The sequence below is a fragment of the Saxophila tyrrhenica genome (assembly GCF_035928015.1).
Source record: "Saxophila tyrrhenica strain CCFEE 5935 chromosome Unknown scaffold_4, whole genome shotgun sequence".
NCBI classification, from domain to species: Eukaryota; Fungi; Ascomycota; class Dothideomycetes; order Mycosphaerellales; family Extremaceae; genus Saxophila; species Saxophila tyrrhenica.
This window is the reverse complement of record NW_027041736.1, coordinates 982,452-1,008,081: the sequence shown is the minus strand read 5'-3', so window position 1 is coordinate 1,008,081 and position 25,630 is coordinate 982,452. Positions and strand designations below refer to the sequence as shown.

The 25,630-nt window shown below is 54.8% G+C and overlaps 10 protein-coding genes across 10 annotated transcripts; 3 read left to right on the top strand and 7 right to left on the bottom strand.

Moving 5' to 3' along the window:
- Nucleotides 1-22: 22 nt before the first annotated feature.
- LTR77_003056 (uncharacterized protein) lies at nt 23-1,476 on the top strand (the record flags this gene model as incomplete). Its single annotated transcript, XM_064800313.1, has 2 exons — nt 23-53; nt 110-1,476. 2 exons carry the CDS (start codon nt 23-25, stop codon nt 1,474-1,476), a joined length of 1,398 nt encoding a protein of 465 aa, XP_064661652.1.
- A 566-nt stretch (nt 1,477-2,042) lies between these two features.
- Nucleotides 2,043-2,742, bottom strand: LTR77_003055 (uncharacterized protein; the record flags this gene model as incomplete). The annotated part of the gene is made up of 2 exons (XM_064800312.1): nt 2,043-2,444; nt 2,494-2,742. The coding sequence occupies 2 exons, from the start codon at nt 2,740-2,742 to the stop codon at nt 2,043-2,045; spliced, it is 651 nt and encodes a 216-aa protein (XP_064661651.1).
- Nucleotides 2,743-2,963: 221 nt separating this feature from the next.
- LTR77_003054 (uncharacterized protein) lies at nt 2,964-3,470 on the bottom strand (the record flags this gene model as incomplete). Its single annotated transcript, XM_064800311.1, has 1 exon — nt 2,964-3,470. One exon carries the CDS (start codon nt 3,468-3,470, stop codon nt 2,964-2,966), a length of 507 nt encoding a protein of 168 aa, XP_064661650.1.
- An 888-nt stretch (nt 3,471-4,358) lies between these two features.
- LTR77_003053 (uncharacterized protein) lies at nt 4,359-5,195 on the top strand (the record flags this gene model as incomplete). The annotated part of the gene is made up of 1 exon (XM_064800310.1): nt 4,359-5,195. The coding sequence occupies one exon, from the start codon at nt 4,359-4,361 to the stop codon at nt 5,193-5,195; it is 837 nt and encodes a 278-aa protein (XP_064661649.1).
- Nucleotides 5,196-7,084: 1,889 nt separating this feature from the next.
- Nucleotides 7,085-9,835, bottom strand: LTR77_003052 (uncharacterized protein; the record flags this gene model as incomplete). The annotated part of the gene is made up of 3 exons (XM_064800309.1): nt 7,085-8,798; nt 8,848-9,693; nt 9,822-9,835. 3 exons carry the CDS (start codon nt 9,833-9,835, stop codon nt 7,085-7,087), a joined length of 2,574 nt encoding a protein of 857 aa, XP_064661648.1.
- Nucleotides 9,836-11,951: 2,116 nt separating this feature from the next.
- Nucleotides 11,952-13,826, bottom strand: LTR77_003051 (uncharacterized protein; the record flags this gene model as incomplete). The annotated part of the gene is made up of 1 exon (XM_064800308.1): nt 11,952-13,826. The coding sequence occupies one exon, from the start codon at nt 13,824-13,826 to the stop codon at nt 11,952-11,954; it is 1,875 nt and encodes a 624-aa protein (XP_064661647.1).
- Nucleotides 13,827-15,597: 1,771 nt separating this feature from the next.
- On the bottom strand, nt 15,598-18,734 carry ACO1 (Aconitate hydratase mitochondrial; the record flags this gene model as incomplete). Its single annotated transcript, XM_064800307.1, has 10 exons — nt 15,598-16,148; nt 16,202-16,608; nt 16,662-16,692; nt 17,015-17,021; nt 17,083-17,160; nt 17,216-17,270; nt 17,322-17,688; nt 17,743-17,856; nt 17,909-18,611; nt 18,702-18,734. 10 exons carry the CDS (start codon nt 18,732-18,734, stop codon nt 15,598-15,600), a joined length of 2,346 nt encoding a protein of 781 aa, XP_064661646.1.
- Nucleotides 18,735-19,353: 619 nt separating this feature from the next.
- Nucleotides 19,354-19,822, top strand: LTR77_003049 (uncharacterized protein; the record flags this gene model as incomplete). Its single annotated transcript, XM_064800306.1, has 2 exons — nt 19,354-19,704; nt 19,766-19,822. The coding sequence occupies 2 exons, from the start codon at nt 19,354-19,356 to the stop codon at nt 19,820-19,822; spliced, it is 408 nt and encodes a 135-aa protein (XP_064661645.1).
- A 641-nt stretch (nt 19,823-20,463) lies between these two features.
- Nucleotides 20,464-21,411, bottom strand: LTR77_003048 (uncharacterized protein; the record flags this gene model as incomplete). Its single annotated transcript, XM_064800305.1, has 1 exon — nt 20,464-21,411. One exon carries the CDS (start codon nt 21,409-21,411, stop codon nt 20,464-20,466), a length of 948 nt encoding a protein of 315 aa, XP_064661644.1.
- A 1,373-nt stretch (nt 21,412-22,784) lies between these two features.
- On the bottom strand, nt 22,785-23,905 carry LTR77_003047 (uncharacterized protein; the record flags this gene model as incomplete). Its single annotated transcript, XM_064800304.1, has 2 exons — nt 22,785-23,703; nt 23,751-23,905. 2 exons carry the CDS (start codon nt 23,903-23,905, stop codon nt 22,785-22,787), a joined length of 1,074 nt encoding a protein of 357 aa, XP_064661643.1.
- Between the last annotated feature and the right edge of the window lie 1,725 nt (nt 23,906-25,630).

Sequence of the window (25,630 nt, the reverse complement as noted above, 5' to 3'; positions counted from 1 at the left end):
GGTTGACTATTGAGTAGCCATCATGATAATAAGAAGCTTGCACCTGCGGCATGGTAGGCTCATCTGTTCCCCATGTCAACATTATACCACTGCTAATCAACATTCCTAGGCCGCCTCGCTCTACCCAAATCTTCCACCCCCAGTGGTACCCTCCGTCGACGAGCCTTTACCACCACTCCTCTCCTGCGACAGCAACAGCAGCAGAGCAATGTCCACTCTCACGCCAAAACGCTGCCATCAGAAATTCGCGACTACAACGACCCGGTAGCACAAGACTTCGCCTTCTTCCACCACCAGAAAGCACATACCCAACATGTGGGCTCCTCCCTTGCTCCGCATTACCGGTCTCATGAACTGGTCGCAGATCCTCCGCGACCGCAGGATATCACGCTGCAACTCTTGATGGCAAGCCAGTCACACATCGGTCACGCGACAAGTCTGTGGCATCCAGCGAACGCCAAATACATCTTTGGCGTTCGCGGTGAACACGATCCCATACACATCATCAGTCCAGACATCACGGCTGCATACTTACGGCGCGCATGTAAGATCATCCGGGGTGTTACATCAAGAGGTGGGCTTGTGCTGTTCGTGGGAACTAGAGAAGGTCAGGCGCGTGCTGTCGTCAGGGCGGCAGAGCTATCGAAAGGATGCCATCTGTTCACAAAATGGATCGCTGGTAGCATTACCAATGGTCAGCAGATCCTCGGTGCATGCGCGAAGAAAGTTGTGGATGAGAACGATAAACCAATTCCTGGTTTTGGCGACCAGCTCCCGCAGACTGCGGCGCTCAAACCGGATCTCGTGGTCTGTTTGAACCCGCTTGAGAACTACATCCTACTGCATGAATGTGGGCTACACAACATTCCAACAATCGGCATTGTCGACACCGATGTCAATCCGACCTGGCTAACGTACCCTATTCCTGCGAACGACGACAGCCAGCGGTGCGTGCAGGTCATCTGCGGTGCACTTGGACGAGCTGGAGAAGAAGGCCAGAAGATGCGTTTGGGAAGAGCTAGGCAGGGTGTCGTAGTGAGCATGCCGTCTCACGGCCTCAACCCACCCACAGAAGGTCAAGCAGAACGTGATCTGGAGCTGGAGGAGAGGGCTCGACTAGCGGAGGCCGCGATTCAAGAAGAGCTGATGATCGAATCTGAAGCGGCAGCCGCCGAGCACGCACGACAGCGTCGTTCTCTGCCTAACCCAGAGGCCCAGGATGCCGACTTTGCTGAGCTGGCGGCGCTGGAAGACGGTGTGTCTGTGGACACCTCGATGTTGGACCGGTCATTGAAGCGGGATCAGTCGGACGATGAGTACGACCTGGAAGAAGACATTGTGCAATCGTACCAACACGACCAGGCTCTGAGCCGAGAGGAGCTTGCTGAAGTCCCTCTAACAGCTGACACGACCGGGTCTGGTGAGGCGTCATCCGAAAGCATGGATGAAGCATCAAGAAGGGATGAAAGAGGGTAGAGCTTGCCATTACAGTCTAATCGAATCATGTGTACTTATACTGGATACTTGTACAGCGAGCGAGGCGTCCTTAGAGTCTCTACATACCATCTCCCCAAATCCTTAGCTCAAATCGAGCCAGGTAACATCGTCACTGCCTCGGACAGTACTTTCGAGCTACAATTCCGAGCCCAGTCCAACGACTGCTGTGTGCTACTCGTCACCAGCGATTATACCAGCAGCCACCTTGTCTGCTGGTGTGATGGTGAGCATGACACGCCGGAGTTGTCAATTGCAGCCAAAGTCGCAGCTTGCGCCAGTTGGACGACTATCAGGCGTAGGGCAGGCTCCGACGAAGAGGAGAGGCAGGAAGAGATGAGCAGACCCATAGTCCCCCAAGACAGGAGGAAGGGCACCACCTAACAGCAAGCTCGATAACAGACGACCATGTTTCGGGAAAGGAGGCAAGCTTAACAGCCATGATACCTATGATCATATCAGTGACATATCACGGACGCAAATCAGCGCTCATCGAACATCGACACGTAGCCCAGCCGTTCAATCATGTCGCTGTGTCGGAGAACCTCCTAAAACTCCAGCCCCAGCTCCTCCTTCGTCTCCGCCACTTTCGAAGGCTCAATGAGCCCCAGAATCTCCTCCCACAGCTCCTTCCTGATTTTCTTTCGAGCCGCAGCAGTCTTCGACCACTTCTTCCACTCGCTCGAGATCTTCTCCCGCTCCTCGGCGCTAAGCGGCTGCACACTGCCAGCTTGCAGCTTCTGCAACCGCATGGACATCTCTGCCCTCTGCTGCTCCAACGTCGTAACTTCAGCTTTGAGCTCCGGAAGAGGGATGCAGGCTGCACCGTCTTTGAGCGAGGCGCGGAGCTGCTTCTCCTCAAGCTTGAGAGTTTGCGTGGTCTCGCGGAGCCGGCTGGTCTCAGCTTCCATGGCTTGGAGAGTCTCGACAAGAGAGTCGTCGGGTTCTTCCTACGGCGGATGAGCTATGGTGACAGGTCATGGTGGACGAGGGACAAACCTGGATGACGTGGTACACGATCTGCTTCCCTGCTGCTCTGCCCTCGATGTCGTTCCGCTCGTGCATGTCCTTGAGCAGCTTCGCCGCCGCGGCTTTGGTCACGCGGTTCTTGAGGTTGGAGCTGATGTCCGTGGCGCTGTAAGGTCTGTTCTGTTTGCGTAGGTAGTCCATGATGATGGCGGCGGACTGTTCAGGCGTAAGCTTGGCCTCCTTTTCACCTTTCTCGCCATCCTTCTTCGTGGGTGCCATGATTGATGATGTTGAGAGACGCGACAAGAGGTGTAGAGATGAGATCGAGGTGAATGAGGAAAGGTGAAGTCGGGTGATGGGGTGAGGTCGAAATACAGTTGAGGAAAGAGCACCCTCGCGCCTTCCCTTTCTGTCTCCATCTGCAACATGATCTAACTCCCTACCTTGCCTCAGCCTTATGATGTAGCCACCATATTATGGGAGTTGCTTGACTGTTCTGGTCAGTCTTCTAACTTTGGTATTACCCTCTCCAACCACATGCACATATCTCGCAACAGCGGCCCACTGAAGGCATGGCCCAAGCCCTCATACTCATGAACCTCCTTCGCATCTTTGTTGACGCCCAGCTCCTCCAACTTCTTCAACGTCTGGTTCCAGACTCGCTTCGGTATCATCTGGTCCTTCTGGCCACGAGCCAGAAACATCGGCACCTCACCCACGACAGGAGGCAGTCCAGCATGTGCTCGCAAGTCGTTGATCCTGAAACCTCCAGCAAGCGGTAGATACCCCATGACACCAGCAATGCCCGCTAACCTACCACTATACCTTTGACTGATCAGATCGGCCAAGAGGCTCATCGCACACCCCTGGCTGAAGCCACCAAGCACTATGCGATTCGGAGGGATGCCTTTGTTCCCGCAAGCCTCGATCAGACTTTCAAGGTACTTGACAGTCTTCATCATGCCCACTTCGTCTTCATCTTCCTGGTCCTCTGGTCTACTTGCCATGTTCGACAAGCTGTTCGGAGTATACCAGGCCGTGGTCATTGCATCGCGGCTTTCTTCAGCATTCGGAATGATCCTACGAATTCCAAGCGAAAGACGTCAGCATTCTGTCCTTTCTGCAGAGTGCGAAGAAGCCTCTACGACCACTCCGCAGAGGGAGGAGACGACTGCTGTTGAGGTGATATCACCTATAAACAGAGTAGTTTCGGCCAGTAATTTTTCCAGTTCCTTCAAAAGACATGTTCCACCTGATGTTACTTACCAATGCATGTAGGGCATTTTGCCACTATCCTGGAATTGATCTGCTACATCTAGAAGCTGTCAATGGGCGCTTAGATGTGATTTGATCGTGATGCATACTCTCAATTCCCTCAGCCGTGTCTCCCAAGCCATGTACGAATATAATAGCAGCGCCGTGAGCTGGGTCAGACGCTGGCTTGGTCGCCGGCTTGAAGATGGGATCCTCTCGACCTCGCAAGCTTGGCAGAGTCATGCGTCTCTGTCTACTCCCCATCTTGGTTTCTTCGCCTGTTCGAGGTCTGTGGGCCAGATGGAGCGGTGTGTTTGACAACTGCTTACCGGACGAAGTCATTCAGAAGACGACCTGAGAATGCACAGCACCTACGTGATCACGCACAACCGCACGGTAGCTTTCGACAGACCCACCGACTTACCTCACGAGCAATATTCGGGGTTGGAAAGGTCGGTCTGCGGTCTAACGGAGCGCCTCGGGTTGTTCAGCTCGGTTGAAGGAGAGCAGTTGGAGACCCTCGAGAGCTTCACCTTCACGTTCCTGGTGCGGAGGCGGCGCGCTCCGGCGCTAGCGATCATTCTGACATGTGATCTTGTGCTTCAACTTCTTCTTTTGCACACTTTCTACAACAAGTAGGGATGGCGACGGGACCACTGCGTTTCCGGACACCACACATCGAAGAGCTGCCGATCACTCAATCAAGACAGGCTCCCGGCTTTGCGTGGGTAGCTGTTGCCGCTCCACCAGAAGACCCCGCGAAGAACTGGGGTACAGCAAACCGCAAACGAGCTCGAGCGAACGTTGGTGGCCAGACGGAAACGCAGAAAGAAGCTCTCAGCGCTCGTCAGCAACGAGAGGTCGAGCGCAAAATCAAAGAACTCAACAGCGACAACTCCAAGGATGTGCAGATACCGATCCCAAAGAAGGAAGGAGGTGGAGGTGGGGCTGCGAGAGCAGGCAAGACTACGAACACGAAGAAGATCCTAGCTTCTGGCAAGACATTCGCGCATTACCTGGATGACGAGGAAGCGGAGATTGCGAGGACGGGAAGGAGAGACGGCGAGGCTGAGGTCGTCCCTGTAGCTATCCAACAGCAACGAGCCAGCAAGACGCCGTATGCTCGCCGCAAAGCGCGAGAGGAAAGCAGTATGAGCGCCAGCCCTGTACCTACAACGGGAGGCTCAGCACCCATGCGAGCCGGCGACCCCATGGAAATAGATGCCGGCGAGGATGGAGATGCTGATGCCTCCATGCCATCAGCAGCAGAGATTGAAACCCTTCTCAACTTGCCGCCTCTGACCTACAACCAAGCACGTTCAGCACCGCCTCCGTCGAACGCACCGCCGCCTCGTAGGTTCTGCGAGGTGTGCGGTTACTTTGGCCGAGCCAAGTGCATGAAGTGCGGAGCCATGACTTGCAGCGTCATGTGTAAGGATACGCATGACGAGCAGAGGTGTCTCAAGTTCTACGCATGACCACCACGAAGGAGTCTCGGACCATGCGGCTTTATGCGAATAGCGAGGAGTTTGGGAGACTGGTTGCAGCGTTACCAAGATACCCAATGGAGAATATGCGTTGCTTCACATGAAAGGTATGGTGAGAGCAGTTTGTACTTTCTTCTCGCCCCTGGGAGCAACACCAAATCGTTTCTGCATATCTTTGGTCGTGCTGCAATCTTCCTGGTGACTCTCACCTATCGCTATCGCTACTCTCATAGTATCAGGCTGATCTCTGGACATGATGTTGCATACGTAACGTGAACCGCTGAACACCTGACTCGAGATGCTTTCTTGCGCAAACAAGCCCAAACGGTAAGCTTTCGAACTTCCATTTCGGCGACACCGAACGAACCATCATCGGATGTCCTGCCGCGACCGAAAAACTTATCGAGCCTCGCCAGCCCAGCCCCATTGTCTGCTCGGAGCATGACTACCCGGACAGAACAGAGAACGGAATGATATTCCGACCTCAACGCTCCTGGTCGGCACGCCTAGAGACCAGATTTGGAAGGTGCACGATTCATTCAAGCCGTTGTCAACTCGGTCAACGGGACCGCGCACAGTCCATACTGCGCAGGCACATGGAAGCACTCGTGGACTGCGACCGTTAGCCGGGGAAGAGAAGAGACCCCTCAGCTGTGCCACAATGGAACGGTGGCGCTCACGAAGCAAGATGTCGTCAGAGGCGCAACCGTACCTCCATCTCCATCAACGTCCCGTACGGATGATGGCACTGTACATCGTTCATTACGTCCATAAGATGGCCATCCAAAGTTCTGCCTCACAGCCGGAGCCACACCACTTCGTACTCCATCTCGACCTGTTGAAATGCCTCGTCTCGCGCAACACATACTCCAAAGCATCATTTCGCGGTATCAACACATCCCTGCAATCGCAAAATGCTCCGTGATGGCCCAGATCAACTGTGGCACAGTCTTCTGATCCCTGTCGGAGCTCAGCCCGCTCTGTGTCGATCGTGAGGCGTTCCATTGACTTCCGACGTTTGAGAAAGGTTCCCCAGTGTACAGCCTATCAGCACACCGCGATGCCCGATGCCACATCCCGAAAGCAACACAAAAACAGCTCAAGCCACTACTGCAGCCCGATGCCACATCGCTGTCCACACTGTGGCTAGATGCCGCCGATCAGTCGATCACTACTCCATCTGCAGAAGCACAGAAAGCCTCATTTGTGGCGACACGTCAGCTTTGGCCGTGACTCCGTCTGGTGGCAGATTGTGGTGTGGAGTCGGTACGGCAAAGGCAGACGGTGTGATCTTACAACGCATTTGTGCATGTGAGGGCGTTTCAGGCGTGCGGAGGTCGAGGGGAGCTTCGAAGTCTGAATGGTGGGTGTGATTGCTGTGCCGTTGCACTGTTGTGCATCGGCGATTGCTTGTATGCAGAGATCAATCGATGGCAGACGTCAGAAGACTGCATTGATTCATGTTGTAGACGACTGTGAAAGTACAGTATGGTGGGTTGTGTTAATTTGAACTGCTCGAAAGAGCTGCATTAGAGGACTGTCCTGCGTGAAGCATTGTCTCGCCATCAGACGTAATGAGTCCTAAACGTAAGATATTGACTCTAAGATTACTGTTCCTAATGTCCTGCCATCCCCAACATAATCCTGCTCCCGGTAATCGACAAAAATCGTGTGCTGTCAATACAGTCTCTCGCGAGTTGGGTATCACAAATCGAATGGTATGAATCGAATGGTATCGGTGGGGTATCTCTGAACGCCTGCCCAGCGAACGCGCATAGGCCGTGGATGCAATGGTGCGATCGCGTGGTAGTCGTAGTGTCGTGGCTGCAATAAAAGTGTTACTTCGCTCTAAGGAATGGGTCGAGGGCGCGCAGCGCTCTCTAGAAGAGAAGTTTCAGTTCATAGCCGGTCGAGTTGACGTTGTGCACTGTAGGGACATCGCCGTCGCACTGGATGTCGGCAGCGTCCCATTCTCGTCCGGACTTCGTGGGTGTATCTGGGTTGATCTGGGTGAATTCTGCCGTCATGTCCTGGCCTTCCGGCATCTCCTTCATGCATTCTTCATCGAAGAGTATGTGCAGGCCGTTGCGACTGATGCGGACGGTTCGTAGCACTTGAGTAGGCTCGATTTCACACTTCGAGGCGACCGCGTTGACGAAGTCCTTCAGCGTTCTGCGGTAGATGTAGACCGCGCGATGGAAGTGGTCTCCGGGTGCTCGGCCGGCAACTCGGGGCTGAACGTAGAAACAAGCAACGGGTTTGATTGCTGGCTCCGGCGGTGGCTGGTAAGTCTGGTCGACGCCGAGAGCTTCAATCCAGCCTGACATCGTCCCGCTGTTTGGCGACCGGGTCTGAACCTTGACCGGCTGACTGTCCTGCGGACTCCCCATTTGCTGCGGATGCGTATGGGATGTTTGGAGGTCCGGGATGGCTGTCTGTGTTTTGTTCCGCCATTCACTCGAATTCTCCCGAGACACGCTGGCGAAAGGAGTGGGCTGTTGGAGTTGTTGGGGCAAACTCGAGTCCCGGCGGCTCGCTGACAACGATTTGATGCTCGGTGAGGGCGAGACCAGCGAAGGTGGGCCGGTGTGGGAGTTGATGCTCTGTCCTTCCCAGCCACTAGTGTCGATTGACTCGGCAGAGACCAGTTCCACAGACTCTCCAGACAGCCTGACTGGGTAGAGATCGGGGTCATCCTGGTCATCACCTCGGAGGTAGAGCACGCTGGCTGGTCGAGTGGATGTGAACATATCCTGGAGCGTCGCAAGTTTGACCTTCAAATCATCTTCGGCGCTTGGACGGCCATTGTTCGATGCGGCCGAAGACATGGACCAAGTCCTCCGATGTTTGGGTATCTTGCCAGGTCGGCCATCCATAGTTGGAACGCGTGAGATCGAACCAACACGCTTCCGCTTGTTGGAGTCACGCATGCCGGAGTCGATTTGCGCAATCTGTTGCTGCAGTTTGTCGATCGTTTTGCGAACATGCGCGATGTCGTTCGACAACTTCCTCTCAGCTCCGTGGTCTCTGAACAGTTTGACTTTGCCGTAGCACACTTCAGGTCCAGACATTTGCGATCCCATGGGCTCCCCGATCATTTCTGTCTTTGCGCATAGTCGTACAGGGATGCCTTTGACACCTTTCGAGTGGCTGAAGTCGGTGGAAAGGAAGTTGAAGCGGACTGAGATCGGGCACTCGATAGAGCCGACGGGAGGGCTCCAGACCACGCAGAAGCCGTCGAAAGATGCACTTTCCAGCTCGACTCTGGGTTTGCTTGGATCTTCCGCGCCTCCCATTTGGCCTGACTCGACGTACTCCACAGCTTGAAGGCGACCGCCTCTTTGATGAGCCTCGTTGGTGCCTCGTCCCTCCTTCCAGAGTTGCCAGCAGGCCGCCGGTTTCTGCCGTTGCTGCTCGTCTTCGAATGATACGCGCACAAATGTCCGGTAGCGGACAGGACCAGCATGGCGACTGCCGCGTGTGTCGACAACGTTGAGAGTATAGGCTTGGCCTTTGTTTAGATACGTGATCGGGATCTCATCGGCGTGCTTGATCATTGCTGTGGGCGCATTCAGCGTGGCATGATACCGGAACCTGGAGATGTTTAGCGGATTTTCACTTTGTCGGGAACCGCTCAACTCACTTCTCTCCCGATGGATGCATGGGCGGCGGGTGCATTGAGTTTTGAAGGCTTTGGGAATGGAACAGCATCTGTGGAGAGTGCTCCTGCTGGTGCATATGCACATCCATGGTCATGTCATCGACCGGAGACTCTCCAATAGGACGCTCCATATGCTCGAATGATGACTGATGCGAGAATTGGTGTGGTGCGAAAGCGGGCTGGTGGTGCATCTGGAATGGGTTCATATCGTGGAAGAGCGGTTGCTGTTGCTGGAGATGATGAGGCATTTGGTTTTGAAATGCGTGGAAAGCGGCCGCTTGATGGCCAGCATGCAGAGCGCCTTCCGAGGTGGGTAGCGAGAGAGGTGTCCCAACGCCCATGCTAAAGCTAGGCGTATGTAAGTCGCCAGCTTGCGGGTGATAGAGAGTATTCGTTCCGCCAGGTGTTGGTGTGTAGTAGCCCGGCATCTGGTTCGCAAACATATTGAATGTCTGACTGTTCGGGTCCATCATTGATGGGGTGAGGCCAGAGGGTCCAAAGGTCCATGGCTCATGGGAGCCCTTGGGTGTTGAATCCGTACCCTTGAGATCTTGCGTATGGTGATCAACTGGGCTGCAAGCATTGTCAGCTACAGATCGGGCTGTATTGTTGTCGCTGGCGGAAGGAAAAGAGTGCGAAGGAATCCTATCGCGTCTCTGCGCCTTGATCGTGGAATCGTACCGTTGTTGACCGCTAATGTCAAGCGCCTCCGCGAGCGTCGTGGCTCCCTGCGTCGACGCGCTTGATGCGACCGCTCCCGCGTTCAGGTGCGGAAAGTTGTCCTTGAAGCTCTTGTAGAGCTCATCGCTGGGCTTTTGCGACGTCCTCCTGCGACACTTGTTAGCCACTGTTGCTGAAGCTCTAGATTCACGCTGTTGGCAACCCTGAAGCCGATCGGTGGCAGTGGAGGCGCAACAGCGTGGTGTGAAGAGTATATGCCTTCACGCAGGACGTACCTGTGCCGAAACATGGCCGGCGAAGTAAACATCCAGCAAGGAGTAGAAGCTCTCGACGTTCGAGGCAAGGGAAGAAGAAGGTGTAGTAGGCCTCGTCAGTCGTCAGTCGTAATGAAGCACGGTGGAGGTGAAACGTGTGGCAGATTGGACTCTCGACGGTTCAGCCACAGCAAGCGGAGTCCGAGGCTTTTAGATAGGACAGTGGGAATCCCTGCTGGGTCGCTGCATGAGGAGACGCTAACGAGACGGCAGAGCGAGAGCTCGGTCAGTGTGCAATGGTGAAGTAATTAGCCCCGTTGTCGTGTCTAGCACATAGTGAATTGGTTGAGCCGGCCGCGTACTCTCCACCTCGCGTCCTTTCGTGAAACACATAAGGGTCTGACTGCGTCTTCTCCCTGGGAAAGAATAAGAGAGAAGCGAGAGATAGACAAGCGAGAGGCGCAACAGGTGTGGCAGTGCAGCGATGTAGTGCTTCTCGATCGACCCTTGGAACTGCATACCCTGTACATGTGGCTGCTTGGGCGGAAAGCCGAGGGAGAGGTCCGAATGCCACTTTCGCTCGGGACCCGCTTGGCACATCTCCGGTAGGACTATCGACGGAAACTTCGACCATAGCGTCGATGGCGCTTATAGAGACTCGTCATGCGGTGGAGATTTACTCCCATCACTTTGCTCCTGCTTCTGTTGCTGGAAGAGTATGGGCGAGATTGGTTCCCGGGACATTTGGTGCCGCGTCCTCGTCGTGCGCCGCTGCGACTTGCGCGTGCAGTCTCCTATCAATCGGGTGCTCCATAGATTCATCCGATAGCGGATCGCAGGTCGCGATCGAGTCATCCAGGACGTTGTTAATGGCGTTTCTGTTGAACCATCTCGTGGTATCGAATTCGAATCTGTCCAGTCATCAATTCTCCGTCTGACGATAGGCTAGCGCTTCACTACTAAACCATAGGTCTCGACCACATGTGGAACGCCATCAATACCGTGATTGATTACCCCCCTTTCATCCCGCTGAGCCGTTCTCCACGATCGTCTCTCGCGTGCCACCCATGTCGGTACCGAATCTGATTGATGAATGGGATCGCTTCATCGAGAATCCTTCCACGGGTGTCTGCCACATCATCCGCTACTCCGGGCTACCGCAACACCATCGCAGCCCCATCCGTGATCCTTGTCGGCTTGTGTAGGGCTCGCAAGCCAAGCGGTCGTGTCGCTCGGCTACTGCCGATTAGCCGAGGCAGAGCGCAACGTTGTAGTTGTGGCGCAGCAGAGAGCTTGTGGTGCTCAAAAGGTCCAGAACTCCTCTGCTTCTGCGCGTGGTCTGGTGATGCGCGCAGATCGCTGATACATCGGGGAATATTCTATGTACATCTTCTCCAACGACCGCAACGTGGAGTGGCTGAAACTTGACGATCGTGGCTCTCTTCACCAGGTACCAGTCTGGACCCTCATGCTGAATGACGCCTTCCGGTACGAGCTAGCGAGCGCTGCGATCGAGCAGTGAGGGCCGTCCAGAGTCCACGTGGTGCAGTCACCGCTACTGCTCGCTGGCAGCCAAGGCCCCGGTGCTTGAGATGCCCACCCGGTTGCCCATCTGATCACTCGTCATCATCACAAAGCAGCATTGGGAATAACTGCTGCGGCAGTCCTGGTACCTGTATCCGGATAAGATGATGAAACAGCAGCCACAACGGATATCCCTGTCGATAGTGATCTCATATGCCTGTCTTACATACTAACAGCCACAGTGAAGCCACTTACCGTACAACCAGTCGACACATGACCCGGCATCATTGTGTTCAGACAGAACCCTTCTGAAACTGCGCAATGTTGCTGCTCAGCACACCTCCACGCCCTCACCATGGCATCACGCATGAGGTCCCTCGTCAAACACGATGCTCGCTCCCAACGTGTGGCTATGCCCCCAGATCCCGACTCCCCAGGAACATGCTTATGCGTTCCAATGGCACTAATGCATGCTCATCTCTGAAAGAAAGCAACGAGTGGCAAACGTCGAAAACAACAACGCGCCGCAGTCCTAACCGAGCCGTTGGAGATGGCCACGTCGTCCTGGGCGCAGATAACGGCGCTTCTGCAATGGATCGTGCTTGATGGCGAACATACGCTTGACGTTCACCTCATTGGGCGTCGGTTCTCCTTTCGAATCATACCGTCGTCGGTTCCTGGCCCGGCGTGCAGGACACCACGGCTATTGTTGCTGACCCTCGAACTGAACTGCTGATCGAGGCCGGTATAGACGTTGCGATCGGCATCCTGCGTCGACATGGCAGCTGTCCTCGCGGCAGCGGTAGCTAGCCCCTTCCCACGCAATGAAGTGGTATGCTCGAGAAGATTGTTACTATTCCTGGCCCGCTGGCTGGAGCCCTGGGCTATTGCAACAGCATGAGGACCCTGTGTCATGTCAACGCGGCTGCCAGACGGCGAGCTCCAGGCCGAACTCGAGAGGGAGCTGGTACGTTGAGGCGCTTCGTCGGAACGTCGAATCACTGTCAAAAGACTTGAAGATGAATCGTCTCGATCTCTTCGGGCTCTGGCAAGTGATCCACGCTGGTGCACTGGAGTGGGAATCTTCGACCGCCTCCAAGGATCGCCAGAGTCCGACGGGGTCTTCAGCGACTCCGATCTTGGTGCGGACGTTGTGGGGCTCGGTGCAATGGGCGTGAGTGGGCGGCCCGAGTTCGAATTGTTTTGGACTCTGGCCTCTAGAGACGACATGGACGCACTCTTGCGCAGCAAACGGTCTCGCACAGCGGCCGGCAAAGCACCGACTGGGGGTGCGCTCTGGTACGCATCCCCATCTTCTTCCGCCTCGAAGGAAAATCTGCGGACATCTCTCGTATCGACGCTCAGCTGAGGTTTCCATCTTGCCAGGAATCCGGAGGCTTTCGTCCTCAGCGATGGAGTCTTGCGCAACGCCTGCTGAGAAGACATTTCCAAGAGCTTGGGTGCAGAATGGTCAAGGGTGGACTGGTTGAAACGTCGGTTGGTAGGCCCCATTTCGTGGTCGTCGGCGGCATCGCTGTGGTATAAGTCGGCGATTTCATCTGGAAGGAGGTCGCCCGCACCACTGAACGATGATGATGTGTCGGAGATGCTTGCCTTTCGTTCGGACTCCTGCGGTGGGCGTACATACTTAGTCCTGTTCGCACGCTGCAAAATAGAAGCCGGAGCGGCTGGTAACGTCCCGTACGGTGAGTCTGCAGGCTCGGTCGTGGCAGGAGTCTTTGCAGCGAGAGTTCTGGAGAGACGGCGCATCTTGGACGATGGCGACCGGTTCCGCATCGTAGCTTTGAACTTGTAAGCACCTTTGGCACGGAACAGCTTCTGGAACTTCTCACCTCGCTGAGTGCCAAAAGCCTTCTCTTCATATTTCTTCGACTTCTCCAGGTGCTTCAAGATTGTCTCCAAGCCTGTCTCGTCTTCAACCTCAGCCATCTTCCCTCTCCTGACCAAGCTGTCTTGCCGTGCCAGAGTTACTTCTGCAATTCCCCGTTGCCCTTTCGAGAGGAGCACTTCCAGACGCTTAACTTCTGCCTTGTACTCGTCCCTCTCACGACTCCAAGCCAGCTCCATCGCACGTCGCTTCTGCAGCTCAACATCGAGCTTGGCGAGGAGCTCCTGTTTCTCATCCCTCACCGCGCGGTAGTCTTCAAAGATCTGCATAAGGTCGCTGGTGTAGCGAGCTGTGAGCGTGCTATAAGGATCATCCAGCACGTTGCGCATCATGCTGCCGATGAGCTCATCCACTTTCGGGTTCGGGGCGGGTTGGTCTGTGATCCAGGAGGGTATCCTTCGCAGCAATCCATGGTCGTGCTCCTGCTCATCTGTGGCCGTCTGATGCTGCGCAAGGTTCGGGGTGAATTTGGGCCTCAGCGGCTTGCGAGGTGTTACCGGCGACGTGTTACCATTTCCGTCGTCCAGGTCTGCTGCCGGCGTACGGACTCTGGGCGGCTGAACCTTTCGTCGCCACTGCTGGATGTCGCCCATGTCGATGGTCAAACAGGAGTACAACGGGGCACGGCCTGGTGTAAAGACGTCACAGAAACAAACGCAGGGTGCGAAAGATGAAGTGAGGTCCGATGAGGTGACGTTGAATTACGGTTTGGGAGGGAGTTGAGGAAGGCGCGAGAACAGGTCTTGGTGGAGGACGCGACTTCCTCCTGGGATATTCATTGAGCTAGCAAGACGAGATCTAGGTTTGTCATGATACAGTCACTTGATTCCAGTCCAATACGAAATGTATGTTGGACATCGTATGTGCATTTCAAGGTGTATCTCCTCGTGCCATCCATCGCGCCGCCGCATCCATCAAGCATCTACTCTCATCCCGCCCAATGAGTACTCCTTGTCCTTCTTCGCATCCCAATAGATCAGTGTGGCTATCTCTTAATGGATGTAACCATCTCTTCATGCACAGACGCCAATGGAGAGAACAGCGCATGTGTTTGGTAATGAGACGGTTGAGTCAATCTTGGCACGTTGAAAGTATTCCTTCAGACACCTTGCATGGAGAATGGCTCGGTGCTGTACACACATATGCCATCGTTTCGGTCGCAGCGCTCTCGTACTCACCTCGGATGACGTGGATCTGCAAGAGTAAGAGGAGGACGGAGGAGACTTGAGAGAAGGGCGCGGCGTCCACGGCGAAGCGCTCAAAGCATTGACGGCCGAATCATATCTACCTGCTCAACCGTGGCGCTTGTTTGTACCCCGATATGTGCGGTTTCGTCGCATGCCAGCCATCGTCGTGAAACCGCAATGTCGTAGTCGAAGTCACCACCTATGCCGCATCCCGCTTACCCTCCTTCACCTCCTTCTGTTCAAAATCAGTATCCTGCTTCGAATAACTTTGTTTGTTCCGCAACATACCAGCGCACGCATGGTGCCGTGCAACGCATGCCTGTGGTTTCTCCGGAACTTCGGGTCGGTGCCTTTGAGCGAAGGGTATCGGTGGGTCTTGGGCTTCTTGATACTGTTGTACACAACTCATAAGCGCTCAGTCCCTAGCTTTCTCATGCCTCTGACTCTTGAAGCGGCGCATTGCGCAGTGGAGGCGGTTCGGGGAATTCGAATGCGTACCCGTTCCTGTGGTTCTTCTTCGACTGATTATGCTGAGACGAGTTCTTGGATTCTAGTCAACGTTAGCATAGCCCGGCCGAACCAGCCCTCGCTTCACTTACTGGCCATTGCGACGGTTGTTGTGAGGTGTCGTGGGTCGCAGAAAGGTGGTTGTCGATGTCGCTCGATGACCTGAGGTCCTCTTTCGAATTTCAGGTGTGCGGCGGGCCGCTGAAGCCACGACTTTGGGCCGGCCAAGAGATTTGACGACGGATTCAAAACGACAGCAGGCGACGTAGCAAAACAAATGGCAGTCAGATTCTGGCTTCTCCGTGACACTACCTCCTATCGCCTGCTATGAAGAATCTTGCTAGGTGATGCTGTTCCTACTATCTCGGAGAGCCATACTATCCGCCTGTTCCTCGCCTCTTCTCCGATAAACAATCTCCTACCTGGAGGCCTCTGAATATACTTTCCTTATAGTCTAGACTGCGGAGACTGCCACTTCTTCTGCTACGTCGCCTGACTGTCGTTCGATGTGTAGACAACATGAAAACGAGGACGTAGACTACATTGCATCCTTCACTACATAACGCCGGTTGGTTTCAAATATGCACAAGTACCGCTCATCGTTCTGCGCTCTGCTGTTCGTCCATCGCCAAGTCCGTCCTCAGGATCCCTCTCTCCTTCCGCCTCTACTTTACTGTCCAGCGTTCTTGGCCATGGTGTTCAATGCCGAGCCGTTCTTGAACCACTCCACCTGAGGCTCGTTGTAGGTGTGGTCGAGCTTAATGTCAAAGGCCTTGGAGCCGTCGGCAGGGTGCACCCGCATAGTCATTGGCTTTCCGACCGCCAACTCCGTGCACATGAGGTCGACCTTGTCATCCGGCTTGATCTTGTCGTAGTCGGCAGGTTCCGCGAACGTCAGAGGCAGCATGCCCTGCTTCTTCAAGTTCGTCTCGTGGATGCGGGCGAAAGACCTGACGATGACGGCCATGCCGCCGAGATGGCGAGGCTCGAGGGCAGCGTGCTCACGGGAAGAGCCCTCGCCGTAGTTCCAGTCGCCAATCACGACCCACTTGATGCCCTTCTTCTTGTAGTCACGGGCAGTCGCGGGAACAGCGTCGGTCTCGCCAGTGGTCTGGTTCTTGACCTTGTTCGCTTCACCGTTGGCCTCGTTGATCGCACCGATGAGCATGTTGTTAGAGATGTTATCGAGATGGCCACGGTACTTGAGCCAGGGGCCAGCCACTGTAAGGAGATTAGCACTATTGAAATTGGGTGGTTCATAGGGCAGCGCCTACTTGAGATGTGGTCAGTAGTAGTCTTGCCCTGTGCCTTGATCAGGATGGGCATATCCATTTGATCCTTGCCGTTCCACGCGTCGAATGGCTCAAGGATCTGGAGACGGTCGGAAGTAGGCGACACAGCAACGGATACAGAGGCACGGTCCTCAGGTGGGGCTTGGTACGTGTCGCGGCCTGGGTCGTAGCCGTTCGCTGGGAGTCCCTCGCCGGTAGGAGCCTTGAGTAGGAAGTCGTTGCCGTCCTTGTCCTTGAGTGTGTCGGTAAGTGGGTTGAAGTTGAGCGAACCGGCAAGAGTCATGGCGACCACAAGGTCGGGAGAGGTGACGAAAGCGTGGGTGGCTGGGTTGGCGTCGTTGCGGCCGGTGAAGTTACGGTTGTACGAGGAGATGATCGAGTTGGGCTCTCTGCGGGGACTATTAGTATTTACCGGGGCTGATTAGGGGTGGCGATGCTTTACCCCTTCTTGACATCTCGCCTGTCCCACTGGCCTTCATTGAGTAAGTCATAGTTAGCAAAGGTACACAGCAGAGAACAGGAAAAAGCAGAACAGGGGGACCTCTCCGTGTGAGAACCCAAAGTGCTGCTCATAGATAGTGCGGATAGAGGTTTAGACTGTGTTCGGGGGGCGGAGAAGCAGCAGCAGCAGGATGCTTTGCTGCGTCGGCTCATTAGACCTTCTCCGGCCCGCGATGATGCTGGCAGCAGTCGTCTGGGGCTGCAAGAATCCCAGAATCTGTTGCACTCCAGGAGATGGAGGAAACCCCTTTGAGGAGGGACTAAAAGTTAGAGGGATGAAAAAGATCAACTAACCAATGCACTGCATAGCTATGGTTAGCATGGCTTCGGCACACAAGTCATGATGCTTGTGAAGTACTTACAGGTCCGCAAGCGTTGGCAAGAACCATGCCGCCAAAGTCCTCGAGCGTCTTGAGCTGGCCGTCACGTTCGATCGTAGCCTTGCATGACCTGTTAGTGAATGTTTCTCAGGCGCAGGGGTTGCGGAAAGCTTACCCTAATCTGTTCAGAACCAGGCGTCACGGTGAACATGCTCTTTGCTTTGAGTCCACTGCGAGATGGTTAGCCTTGAACAAGCTTGACATTCGATAATTTGTCGTACTGTTGCATGGCGTCCTCTGCAATGCTGGCGGCACGGCTCATGTCCTCGTACGAAGAGTTAGTGCAGGAGCCAATGAGGCCAACCTTCAACTCCTCAGGCCATTTGTTGGCCTTGACAGCATCCTTGAACTGGCTGATGGGCGTGGCAAGATCGGGGGTGAATGGGCCGTTGATGTGCGGCTCAAGCTCGGAAAGGTTGATCTCGATGAGTTCGTCGTACTCGGCGCCCTCGTCCTCGTGGAGCTCGGCGGCGTACGAGCGAGCGAAGTCACCGATGTCCTTGCGCTTGGTCGCGTTCAGGTAGTCGTACATGCGGTCGTTGAATGGGAATAGCGAGGTCGTCGCACCGATTTCGGCACCCATGTTGCCTAGTAGTGGTCTGTTAGCATTCGTTCGATGGATAGCCCGTACAGAAAACTTACAGATAGTGCCCATGCCAGTGCAGCTGAGGCCGTTCGTGCCGGGGCCGTGGTACTCAATGATCGCACCGGTACCACCCTTGACAGTGAGAATGCCGGCAACCTTGAGGATAATATCTGGAGGTTGTCAGCAGATGCTGTTCAAATTGGCTCATATGCCAGAACGAACCCTTAGGTGCGGTCCATCCGCTCATCTCGCCAGTAAGCTTGACACCGATGATCTTTGGCGCCTTGACCTCCCATGGCAGATTGGCCATCACGTCGACGGCATCAGCACCACCAACACCGACTGCGACCATACCAAGACCTCCGGCATTTGGCGTGTGCGAGTCGGTGCCGATCATCAGACCACCTGGGAAAGCATAGTTCTCGAGCACAATCTGGTGAATGATACCAGAGCCTGGCTTCCAGAACCCAATGTTGTACTTTGCGCACGATGTGCTCAAGAAGTCGTAGACTTCCTTGTTGATGGACTGCGCCCGCTCCAAATCCTTCTCGCCTCCAATCTGTGCCTCAATCAAGTGGTCACAGTGCACAGTCGTGGGCGTGGCAACGCTCGGCATGCCAGCGCTCATGAACTGCAAGATAGCCATTTGAGCCGTGGCATCCTGGCAAGCCACTCTGTCCGGTCGGAGCTTCAGGTAGCTCTTGCCACGCTCAATGTCTTGTCCATGCGGATCATCAAGATGGGAGTAGAGGATCTTCTCGGCGTATGTGAGTGGCCGGTTGAGGCGTTGTCGGACAATGTTGAGGTTCTCGTTCATCTTTTGGTAGTTGATGAAGTGGCCCTTCTCCCACGGTGTCATCTCGACCTTCTTCGTAAGCGGAGCATCTTGCACCGTGGCGAAGGTGCGTCGGCCGGCGAGCCGGGGCTGTATCACACAGTGTCAGTATACTCTTATCGACCAATGCTCAAGGTCGAGCACGTGTGTTTCCGGGAGAAGAAACAAGAGCTTGCGTACCAGCTGCCGCGCTGCTGCTCTCGCCGACAGCATTTTGAACGACGGTCTTGCTGCTAGATGGGTCGTGATGATGGTCGATTCGAAGACGCGATGGTCCTAGCAGCAGACTCGGTGGTGGTCAGTCTCGTGGAGGGAGTGTAGGAGGAGATGTCGCGGTGACGAAGTTGCCGAGCAGTTTGAGCTCTCGTGAGGTGCCGGCGCCTCCTCGCGAACAGCCAATGGGAAGGCCCGAGATATCAGCGAGGGCAAAACTTCGACTTCTGCAGACACAACCTCACAAAAGAAAAACCTGCACTATCTCGCCACATCACGGTGCGGAATCGTCCAACGACTGTCGACTGCTCTATATACCGGTCACACATTTGGCAGCAACCATCAGCGACTCCGTTACCGCGACCTCAAGGCGTCCACTCGCCTTCGCCGCTCGGCCGGTTATCCTTCAACGACCAGACAATTTGACCTCGGAAGCTTCGGTTCGGCCCAGCCTGGTGGTCCTGGCCCATATCACGACCTGCAGACCTGCCAAATTTTCTGTCGGGCGACACCGGCGAGGCACACGCCACGCAAAACATCGTCTGCAGACTTGAAGATATCTGGTGGCGTAGCCTAGCATACCACCTTCTCCTACCGACATCGGTGGACGTCAGCAACCATGCCTGCAATTCGTGGTGCAAACTCCAAGAAGAAGACCCGAAGATCAACTCGAGGCCTGGATCAAGTGCATGCCGACGTTGCATCGAAGAAGCATCTACAGCAACACCTCGACACGCACGCTCCCGAGGATCTGCCCGGCTTCGGCCAGCATTACTGTGTCGAGTGTGCCAAATTCTTCGAGTCACAGACGAACCTCGACAAGCACACCAAGGGCAAGCCTCACAAGAGGCGCTTAAGACAGCTAAAGGACGAGCCGTACAGTCAGAAGGAAGCCGAAGCTGCTGCTGGTCTGACTACCGACAATGGCAGGAAGGTGGAGGAAAGTGAGATGGTTGACGTGGGTGACGAGGTGCGATGAAGGCACTGAAGCTGAAGTGTGAAAGTTACGCAACAGCTTTTTGCTACCGCAGTACCACGCTGAGTTTCGCAAACCTCTGGCCATATTCGCAGCCGTCGGGGGCGAATGACCCGGCCCACAGACTTGCTACACGACTTGCTACAAACCCGCTACGTGTGTACAGACACTGCATGAGGGTTTTGTCTAGTCGACTCACCGAGGAGCTGTGTTTCGGGGTATGTGTAGGTGCAACAGCGGTGGCGAGGCCAATGGGAGAGTCCAACTCCCAGCAATTGACCCGAAAAGGTTGGCTAAGCAGTCATCACCGGTTGAGAAAGTAGTAGTACGGCTTGCATGAACGCAGTCAAGGTCCCATTCATTGAGACCTTGCAGGATGGGCGTGAGTAGCTAGTTGCATCAAGCATCTCTCGTCCAAGTCCACTACATCAATTCTCTGCACCACTATCTCGCCCGTCGACGTCAGCCGTCTGGTCTCAAAACATTAGATAGAAGGCTTCATGAGTCAAAGGTGTCTCGGAGAACGTATCACTATGTACCAGTAGACGAACAACTATCTCGAGCATATGGTCGAGACCAGAACGCCATAGCGCGCTGCCTGGTGTTTGATCGTGTCTCAGAGAAACCTTCCTTCCATCAATTTAGTGCTGGACTTTCCCGCCTTGCTCGACGGTCCAGCAAAATCCATGTTCGTGCCTTCATCCCCGTTCGCTCTAAGAGTGCCCTTCTCCTTGTATATCGAAAATTCATCATTCAAACCCAAGCCGATGTCAAGATGAGTCCTGACATGCTCGATGAAAGCCAGGCGAGTGCCCTCGATCTCATCGCCGCACGCACTGCAACGCCGCTCCTCGAAAGAGTCCGTCGACTTCGCATGCTTGATCCGGGCACGACAGTCCGCCGTCGAATCCACGATGTGATTCTACGGCCCTTCTCGTTGGCCGCGAGATTGCAGCATGGTGAGTGCTTGCAATTCTTAGCCCCATATTCAAGGCATGAATTGCGGCCGTTGTTGCCCCCCTGGCTCTCGTGGACGAAACCGCGCGGATTCACACAATATGCGTTCCCGCAGAGATGTGACCAAGTGCTTCCCTTAACGGCGAACTTGGCCAGGTTCTCGGGAGTAGCGTACCCGGAGCCAACCCATATGACCTCCCGCCAGAAGACAATGACGCTGTAGACATGCTGCTTGTCGTCCTTGGACTGCCCACAGAGACCAGACTCGATCAAGAACGATGTCCCGCATGAAGCCTGATGCCGAGACACGGGCCGGGTGTTGACGACATAGTCCTTGTGGTCGTACATATTTTCCATGGTGACCAGCTTGCAAAACGTCCCCGTAGATGTATCCCAGAAATTAGCAAAGCAGCCCAGCTCATCCCAGATCTTGTCGAGCTCGTCTTGTGGCCAGCCTTGGTCACCGATTTCGTCGACGGTCGGCAAGTCGTATCCAAGCAGGAATAAGAACTCCCATGTCAGCTTCCGGCACCGCCGCTGGAACATTGGATTAGCAAAGACCCTGGCCTTGCACTCGCGTGTCGGCTGCGTTGGGTTGTACGAACTCCTGGTGTGCCTCCGCTTCGCCGTCTCGAATGCTGCACCAATCTTGAGCCATTCTAGATAGGCGGGTGTGATTGTGCCTTTCGAGACCATGTCCCGGAGGACTGGATAATCAAGGAGCGATTGCTTCCGAATTGCCATCTTTACATCATCCTCGGCGATCTTAGGTACTGCTTGCTATTGAGCCTCTTAGTTGGACGGAAGTGGTGAGCTTTGTCGAGGTCCTGTGTCAATCCGCGACTTTTATGACGATGGATGAGACCGGTTGGGAGCTCCGACGACTGGCTGCAAAAAACGTGAGATCGCTGCTTAGCGGAACACGGTAGTTGATTTTACTGGTCTTGACTGCGGTGCTGGAGGAGACCGAGACTGGCGACGCTAAGGACAACCGTCGGCTGCTGTCACCTTCGCCTTTCCTTTCGGATAAGGAGGCGAGCAGAGTAGGTCGGTAGGAAGCTCAGGCTCGCTATCGTCCTCGAGGTGATCATGACCTGCGTCCAAGAGGAAGTCGTCTATACGTCCGGATGGACCGTCTTTCGAGTTGATGTCGGCGAGAGCGTCAATGAACGCGTTCCGCCGCTCGTCATGTAGTCCCTAGACTTGGTGAATGACTTGCTTCTGCCATTCCCGGTTTCCCACCAGACCGCGGCCACCAGCGGCGCTCTGGTGGGAATAAGGCAGTAACCTCCATTGGCGGGCGGAGGGTAGTACTGCCGATTAACTGCTCTCCCTGTTGTCTGTTCATTACCCCGTCGAAGGAGGAGGAGGTTGAGTTGTAAGATCATACCCATGATACTTACGACTAGAAGCTACATACCTATCTAGGTACCTTGTCCAGCAGGCCATGCAACCACAATCAATGAAAGAATTTGCAAGAAAGCTTCACCCAATTTGGTCCAGAACGGCACAGCACTGTGTGTCAGGGTCGAAGTCGAAAGGAAGGACGTGTTGCTTGCAGTCCCCGGGCTGGTGTACCACAGGGCTGTTTCGCTTGACACTGTCCAAGTCGCTGGGCTGAGGCTCGGACACCTTGGGGGGTTCATACAAGGTGACTGGGTAGAAGGTGTCATGCATGAATTGTTTGCTCTCCATCGCTGCATGTCATGTGTCGCCTGGCTTCTTGCTTGGGCTTGAGCTCTCGTAATGTTGCAATTTTCCCCTCTTGCGGAGTGCGTACATCCTGTTTGCGCCCAAGAAGAGCCGCGATGGCCGGGGATTTCATCCCGTTGGCACGCTTTTCTATAATGAACTCGTCCTCGTCTTCTGTATAATCTGCATAAGGGCCTTGGCCACTGGGATATTCGCTGGAATGTTCGGACTGACCGATAGATCCTGAGACCGAAGATAGACCCTCCACCTCACTCCCTCCTTGGCTCTGGTGACTGTGTCGTCTTGAAGGCGGTCCGGGGTCTTGGGGAGCGGTCCTTGTGGTGCTCTCGGTAAGAGGCCGTTTCGAGCCAGCTCTTTGCTGCGAACGATCGCGACTCTCATCAGTCTGGAAGCTCAGCTGACTGCTATTGCTCTGAGACCTTCCCCATTGAGGCATCTGGCCCCATGAATTGCGCGATCTTCTTGTCTGTGCGGTTCTGGTATTTCAACCACTCTGCATAGGCCTTTTGCCGAAGATCGATAAGGCCTCTTGCAGCTTGACATTGATTTTCGATGGCGATCCGATCAGCCATCGGGAAGTGAGAGTTGATCTCCAGGAGATGCAAAAGCTTATGGCACGTCAGAGAAAGAGAATCGAGTTGGCCGATATTGTGAGAATAGGTCAGCAGCTCCATCGTCTCGGGATCAATTGGTGGTAACGGAATCCTTTGCACCAGGGGGAGCACGCTCGCGGCAATGCCTCTCAACACCGGCAGCTTCTCGACGCTAAGATTCGAGAGGTCTTCTGTGTCCAACTCCATGGAGTCCAACGAGGCGTGGAGGCTGGCGAAGGTCGGAGCGCGAGATCCTGGACGGTTGCTCTCTTGGTTGAGCTGGGATACCGAGTTCAAGGGTCCTGATGAAGGCGCCGTTTCTTGGGGAGCTTGCGATCCGGCTACGTTATGGAATGAAGCACCACTGAAGAAACTTCCGCAAGGCCCTTGGTGCGTTTCCGTATGACTGGACAGCCAGGAGAAGTCGTTCCCGGATTGTTGTGCCAGGGGGAGAGAGTAACTGCCCGCTTGGAAACCTGGCTGATGGTACCCTGTTGGGCCTGTGGGAAAGTTGTGTTGCAATTCTTGAGAAGATTTCTGCTGGTGTTTCTGCTGGACAGTGCTGCCAGGTGGAGGTGGAGGCGGCAGCATCTGATGCTTCTTGGAGCTCGCTGATGGTGACACAGGAGGAGGGGGTTTCTGCTGTGTCCGCGATGTGGAGGCTTGTGTAGCTGGCCGTGACACCAGCTGTCGATGATCACCTGAGTCCGACATGCTGGCCCTCTGGCACCTGTAGGGGTGTGTTTAGCTCGTTTTCAGTAAGTGTGCAACGCTTACAAGGGCGTATTCGTTCTGTGGTTGCGGACAACTTCGCTCACACAAAAGTGGGATTGTGCTTCACGGTATCTGAAAGATAGTGTGAGGGGTGATCTGGTCTTGCTAGTAATGGCTGTTGTGAAGAAGTTCAACACTGATGCTCGGTTGGCCGTCATTGATATAGGCTTTGTAGACCTCCATGAGTGTCCGACCAGTCACCAGCGGCAAGTGTTTGCTACTGTGTTCACGATGTATGCATCATTCAATGGCGAAGCCAGCCAGCACCACCAATCGCCCATGCCGAGACTCGTCTGCTGTAGTTTGCTCGTGTCAATCTCCGAAGCGTTAGAAGCCGGGCAAGCCTCTGTGACTGTCCCAGTTTGTAAGCGCGGTCATACTCACCTTCCAGAGCATTCATATGGATGTCATGAAGGATCAGCAGACAAGTGCAAGCTACTCGCGCCGATGCAGCACGAGCACCTCAAGATCATCAGCAGTAGTCAGTACACCGGTATAAAAATCAGCCGCCACTGGCTTTACGGCAACCTTGACCCCATCGGCGCCGTTCTGACCAGACGCTATGTAGAGAACATGAAGATGACTGATAATCGGTCCATACCCCACAGTGGATGTACTGCACTGATGCTTTCGTGGGAGAATGACAAGCACAAGATTCAGATGCCTGCTGGAAACTCTTTCCACATTTTTGAAGCTGAGACGTCGATTTTGGTCTCTCATGCTTGCACAGCTGCCATTCCAGAACGTGCAGACGAGGTGTTCGACACAGCCTGCACCATTCGCGGAGTCAAGAGCTGCATCACGCAGAACGAGGACGCATATGGGTGAGCTCGTATGCAGGTAGGGGTGCTCAGCTGATCATTTCCTCTCGCAGAGTCAAAGATCTGGGGAGCAGAGAGCCATCGAAGCTTATGTCGAGTACTTTTGACGTTTGTCTGTAACGGCAATACAGGATCTCAGCCCTACGCCTCGTGGTGGTGTGATGCATGGCAATTGTCGTGGCGGAGCAAGCCATCTAAGCTGTAGCTGTGGCACCACGCTGCAGGTAGAGCTCTGAACCAGCCGCATAGGAAACCTAATGGCGTTCAGCAAAAGCGGTGAGACTTTCAACGGTGGTAGGTATTTTGGCTCTCCCAGCAATGTGGGCGTAGTAGGTAGTGAGTCGATGGTTGGCTCTTTTAACACATCAGACTTTTTTCCAAGAGGTTCAGCTCAATGCTCGATATCAAGCGTTGCGGGGAGTTACCTGCGGCACAGATTGTGCCGTGGATGCCATGTGGACCAGAGAAACACATCTCCTGCAAGCGAGTTAATCCACGCAGCCAGAAGTCAATCCCTTTTCGAACGAGAGTCGACCGTCCTCCAGTGCTGCCCATCCCCGGTGCAGATAGTAGATCCCAAAGAAGTAGTTTTAACTTGGCATGGCGCATAGTAGCGCTGGCTATACCGCAGGGCTGCATCCCCCTAAGCTGTTCGCGGTAGCTGGCAGACGGAGCAGCCGGTGGCAGCGCCACGAAGTGCAACAGACCAGTAGGAATTTGGGCCAGCATGGCATGTCTGCTAGCTCACGGCGCCACGTGAGGTTGAGAATGGGCCATGTGGTGTATACATGTAGCGATGTATAGGAGTCGAGAGAAGTCAGCGAGGGAGGCTTGGCTTCGATGCCCCGCTGGCAGAGCATGTGCATCAGCAGCACCACCACAACTCCCACCTCGCTAGCTAACCGACACCTACACTTCGACGAGACTTCACTTCTAGCTCACTGCACTGGTATGCGCACCGAAGCCACTGGCGCATCACGCGAGTAGTCCTATACCACTTCCAACGGCTTCCTGCCGCTTCCGCGACTCCGTCGAGCCCCTCAGCCTCTCCACGTAACACAC